The sequence below is a fragment of the Callospermophilus lateralis genome, unplaced genomic scaffold (genome assembly GCF_048772815.1).
Source record: "Callospermophilus lateralis isolate mCalLat2 unplaced genomic scaffold, mCalLat2.hap1 Scaffold_10701, whole genome shotgun sequence".
Taxonomy (NCBI): domain Eukaryota; kingdom Metazoa; phylum Chordata; class Mammalia; order Rodentia; family Sciuridae; genus Callospermophilus; species Callospermophilus lateralis.
In genome coordinates this window covers 4888-9644 of record NW_027510920.1, presented here as the reverse complement: position 1 = coordinate 9644, position 4757 = coordinate 4888, and the positions used below count along the sequence as shown (strand labels likewise).

Here is a 4757-nt window from a genome sequence, read left to right as displayed (position 1 = left end):
GAACATGGTGGGAGTAGTGCACAGCCGTCCCTGTCTCCACAGGAGCAGAGGGGGCTCTGGCTGGGGTCCGCGGGGAGTGGGACGCTCAGTGTCAGGTGCTGGCCCTGTTTTCTTACCCAGATTCCAGGTCACGCAGACGTCTTTCTACTGGAGAAATGAAGGAGCATTTTTATTTAACACTATGCTTAGGCCTGGAAATAACCAGTAGGAAATGTGTCGGACCTTCCATTTCTCCAGTAGAAAGACGTCTGCGTGACCTGGAATCTGAGGACCAGGCACCTTGCCACGAGTCTCCAACAGACCATGTTCCTGGGTGTGCTGTTCTGTGGGAGCACAGGGTCCTGCTGCAGGGACCCTGGGCCTGCCAGACAAGAAGTCCCCTGCTGCCTGTGCAGAGGGGCCGATGCCAAGGGAAGGGCTGCTGGCTGAGGTCAAGTGACACCCTCTGTGGCCTCCATGTGACAGAAAGCAGGCTGGGCTTCCGATGCCCAGGGACGGGGGCTTTTGTGTCTGCCGGAGCCAGGAATCTGATCTATTTGAGAATTCTTGTGCCTTAAGAATAATGCCCCAAAGGTGTTAAACGAGAAAAAATATGCATGATCTGACGTTAAGATTTATGGGTTTCAATGTAAAACAATCCGGGGGGAAGGTTTAAAAAATTAATTTGTTTTCTAAGCAGCAGAATGTGGCGTGTTGGAGACGCTTAAGAATTTCAAACATGAGGGAGCTTGCTGAATGGAGAGGCCATTCATGTGAAATAGAGGATCAGAGATGAGAACAGGTGGGTGAACTTAGATTTTGTTTTTGTTTTTTTTTTTTTTTAATGAAGACTACGTTGGAAAATTGAGTTTTGCTTTACTCACACAGGAGCAGTAGGAAACCAGCCTGGCAGCCTTCGCTGTGCTAAAGAGCCCTAGATTTGTGATATTGCAAGTCCCTGGTGCACCTTGAGCACAAGACACCGTGTGTGTGTTTGCAGACAACCAACAGACCCAGCTCTTCCTGAGCGATGCACGGAGGAGCCGTCTCTGAGAACACCCCTGCTCCCAGCTCTCCTCATCACATTCAGAGCCCGCCCCCGCCTCCCGCAGCTCTCAGGCCCTTCTGGGGCCCTTTCTGCCCTACCCTTCCTCCCCAGGAGCTGCTCCCTCATCAGATGCCGTCCTGCAGGAGAGCGACACAGCCCTCCAAGCACACCGCCGAGGGTCCCCTTGGAACAAGGTCACAAGCGTCAGACACATATCTCCCTCCTTGCTCCATCCCAGATGCTCACAGCAGCACAGGAGGAAAGAATATTTAGGCTGTGTTTCGTTAAGACAGGCTTATTCTGTCAGGCAGAAGAGCAGGCAGGGTCTTGTGTTGCTACCAGACAATTGGCCACACAAGAAAAATGGCCTCGCAGTTCCTCTGACAGCTTTATTCTCGTGGCTCTGGCCGAAGAGTAGCAAAAGGATTGCAGAGGCGCTGCGTGGAACGTCACACCCAGGTTCAGGAAAGTGTCTGCTGGCTGCGGGATGAGAGAGAGGACGCAGGGAGGGAACGGGGCTCCAGTGACCTCAGTCACTCACTGCCTCGTTTCTGTAGCCAGATCCGGCTCCCTTTCTGTGCTGGGTCTGGGGCTCTGTTTCTTGGAATAGGAAAGAGCCCCCGCGCTGCCTGAATGCTGGTGTGGAAGAAGCAGCTACCAATCGCTCTGCGGCTGCTGCCTGCCCCTGGTCCTGGAGAAGACTCCGGCAGGTGTGATCTGATTTATGTCAGGCCCCACCTGTGGCACATCTGTCTGGCCCATTCATTAGCCAGCAGAGCCTCCTCTGGGCCTCCTGATGGATGCCTGTGACTAACGTGGAATGCCCTGTCCACTCGGGTCCTTCCAACAACAGGCAACCGTGAAAGACCCAAGTTTTCTGTTCTTTGAAGCAGAAAAAACAGAGTCGGGGAAGGACTTTCTGGATGACAGACTGCTAGGTAGGCTCACCGCAGCTCATCCCTGTCAGCCAAACCCAGGGCCGGAAATCCTCCCGCTGGCATTTGTGCATAGGAAACTCTGCAGTGAAGCACACGGGGCAGAGCAACACGGGCCGCCCGCTGCGGGATTCCTGGCATGCACCGCGGGTCTCCTAGGGTCCTGCCTCAGGGCTGCGGGACTGGTGCTGGGTCCCTGCAGGTGCCCAATCCACAGACACCAGGGCCTGGAGATTGCATAGCACCTACATGCACCCTCCCGCGTCACCTGCACCCTCCGCGTGCTCCAAACATCTCTAGGTTACTCATAATGCCCGACACAATGTACGTGAGGCAGAAATAGTCATTAAACTGTATTTTTTTTAGGAAACAATTACAAGAAAAAAGTGTCTGCCAGCTTCAGTACGGATACAGTTGTTTTTACAAATACTTTCCATCTGTGGTGGGTTCGTGCCAGACGTGATGGGCTGACGCCAAGTGCTGCCGGTACCTCCTTTCCCACAGGCCTACCTCATGGATGTGCGCATAGAACCCAGTTCCTGGACACTAAGATGCAGTCTCAGGCCGGGACTGGAGGGCCGGAGCCACCCCGTTTCCCGGAGCATCAGGTGAGCTCCTTGATTCTCTAGAGGTCTGAGAACCCGTGTCCCCCGCTGTGAATCAGTGCCCAGTGTCTCTGCTCTTGCGTCTCACTGCTCTGCAAAGGCCCTGGGTCTTCCATCTCCGCCCTAGCCTAAGGTGCCGGTCCCTTCTGGAACAGCCCTTCCCCTTACGTCTACCCATTTGGGACTTCACCATTTGTACAGAATTGGACTGGACGCCCCGGTCCTGCTGAGTGTCAGTCTGTTCTGTGGGGACCACTTCTGGCACCCAGTGTGTCCTCCAGGTCTCTGGTAGCTTGTTCAGCAGTGTGCGTCCTCTGCGCTTCTGAGCGTAGGCTCTGTGTCTGGTTTATCTTTGGGCCATCTGGAGGTGCAGCTGGGAAAGGTTCATATGCTGGTCCATGTCCTCGTGGGGATGGGTTTGTAGAAACTGGCGTCTTCAACTCAACAATGGAGAGGGAGCCTGGGGAGGGGAGAGATGGACCCAGCACAGGGTAGGGAGACTGAGCCCTGCAGGCACAGGGGGAGTGGGGCAGCTGGGCAGGCACAGGGGGAGTGGGGCAGCAGGGCAGGCACAGGGGGAGTGGGGCAGCTGGGCAGGCACAGGGGGAGTGGGGCAACAGGGCAGGTAGAGGGGGAGTGGGGCAGCAGGGCAGGCACAGGGGGAGTGGGGCAGCAGGGCAGGCACAAGGGGAGTTGGGCAGCTGGGCAGGCACAGGGGGAGTGGGGCAGCAGGGCAGGTAGAGGGGGAGTGGGGCTGCAGGGCAGGTAGAGGGGGAGTGGGGCTGCAGGGCAGGTAGAGGGGGAGTGGGGCAGCAGGGCAGGTAGAGGGGGAGTGGGGCTGCAGGGCAGGCACAGGGGGAGTGGGGCAGCAGGGCAGGTAGAGGGGGAGTGGGGCAGCAGGGCAGGTACAGGGGGAGTGGGGCAGCAGGGCAGGCACAGGGGGGAGTGGGGTACCAGGGCAGGCACAGGGGGAGTGGGGCAGCAGGGCAGGCACAGGGGGAGTGGGGCAGCAGGGCAGGCACAGGGGGGAGTGGGGTACCAGGGCAGGCACAGGGGGAGTGGGGCAGCTGGGCAGGCACAGGGGGGAGTGGGGTACCAGGGCAGGCACAGGGGGAGTGGGGTACCAGGGCAGGCACAGGGGGGAGTGGGGTACCAGGGCAGGCACAGGGGGGAGTGGGGCAGCTGGGCAGGCACAGGGGGAGTGGGGCAGCTGGGCAGGCACAGGGGGGAGTGGGGTACCAGGGCAGGCACAGGGGGGAGTGGGGTACCAGGGCAGGCACAGGGGGAGTGGGGCAGCTGGGCAGGCACAGGGGGGAGTGGGGTACCAGGGCAGGCACAGGGGGGAGTGGGGCAGCTGGGCAGGCACAGGGGGAGTGGGGCAGCTGGGCAGGCACAGGGGGAGTGGGGCAGCTGGGCAGGCACAGGGGGGAGTGGGGTACCAGGGCAGGCACAGGGGGGAGTGGGGTACCAGGGCAGGCACAGGGGGGAGTGGGGCAGCTGGGCAGGCACAGGGGGGAGTGGGGTACCAGGGCAGGCACAGGGGGAGTGGGGCAGCAGGGCAGGCACAGGGGGAGTGGGGCAGCTGGGCAGGCACAGGGGGAGTGGGGCAGCTGGGCAGGCACAGGGGGAGTGGGGCAGCTGGGCAGGTAGAGGGGGAGTGGGGCAGCTGCAGGTAGAGGGGGAGTGGGGCAGCTGGGCAGGTAGAGGGGGAGTGGGGCAGCTGGGCAGGCACAGGGGGAGTGGGGCAGCAGGGCAGGTAGAGGGGGAGTGGGGCAGCTGGGCAGGCACAGGGGGAGTGGGGCAGCAGGGCAGGCACAGGGGGAGTGGGGCAGCTGGGCAGGCACAGGGGGAGTGGGGTACCAGGGCAGGCACACGGGGGGTGGGGCAGCTGGGCAGGCACAGGGGAAGTGGGGCAGCTGGGCAGGCACAGGGGGAGTGGGGCAGCTGGGCAGGTAGAGGGGGAGTGGGGCAGCTGGGCAGGTAGAGGGGGAGTGGGGCAGCTGGGCAGGCAGAGGGGGAGTGGGGCAGCTGGGCAGGCAGAGGGGGAGTGGGGCAGCAGGGCAGGCACAGGGGGAGTGGGGCAGCTGGGCAGGCACAGGGGGAGTGGGGCAGCAGGGCAGGCACAGGGGGAGTGGGGCAGCTGGGCAGGTAGAGGGGGAGTGGGGCAGCTGGGCAGGTAGAGGGGGAGTG

General features: G+C 61.2%; 1 protein-coding gene across 1 annotated transcript; it reads right to left on the bottom strand.

The window, feature by feature from the left end:
• Window positions 1-285: 285 nt before the first annotated feature.
• On the bottom strand, window positions 286-4483 carry LOC143640018 (uncharacterized; the record flags this gene model as incomplete). Its single annotated transcript, XM_077108004.1, has 2 exons — window positions 286-3100; window positions 3721-4483. Coding segments are annotated over 2 exons (1063 nt in total), but the record flags the coding sequence as incomplete, so codon positions are not given.
• Between the last annotated feature and the right edge of the window lie 274 nt (window positions 4484-4757).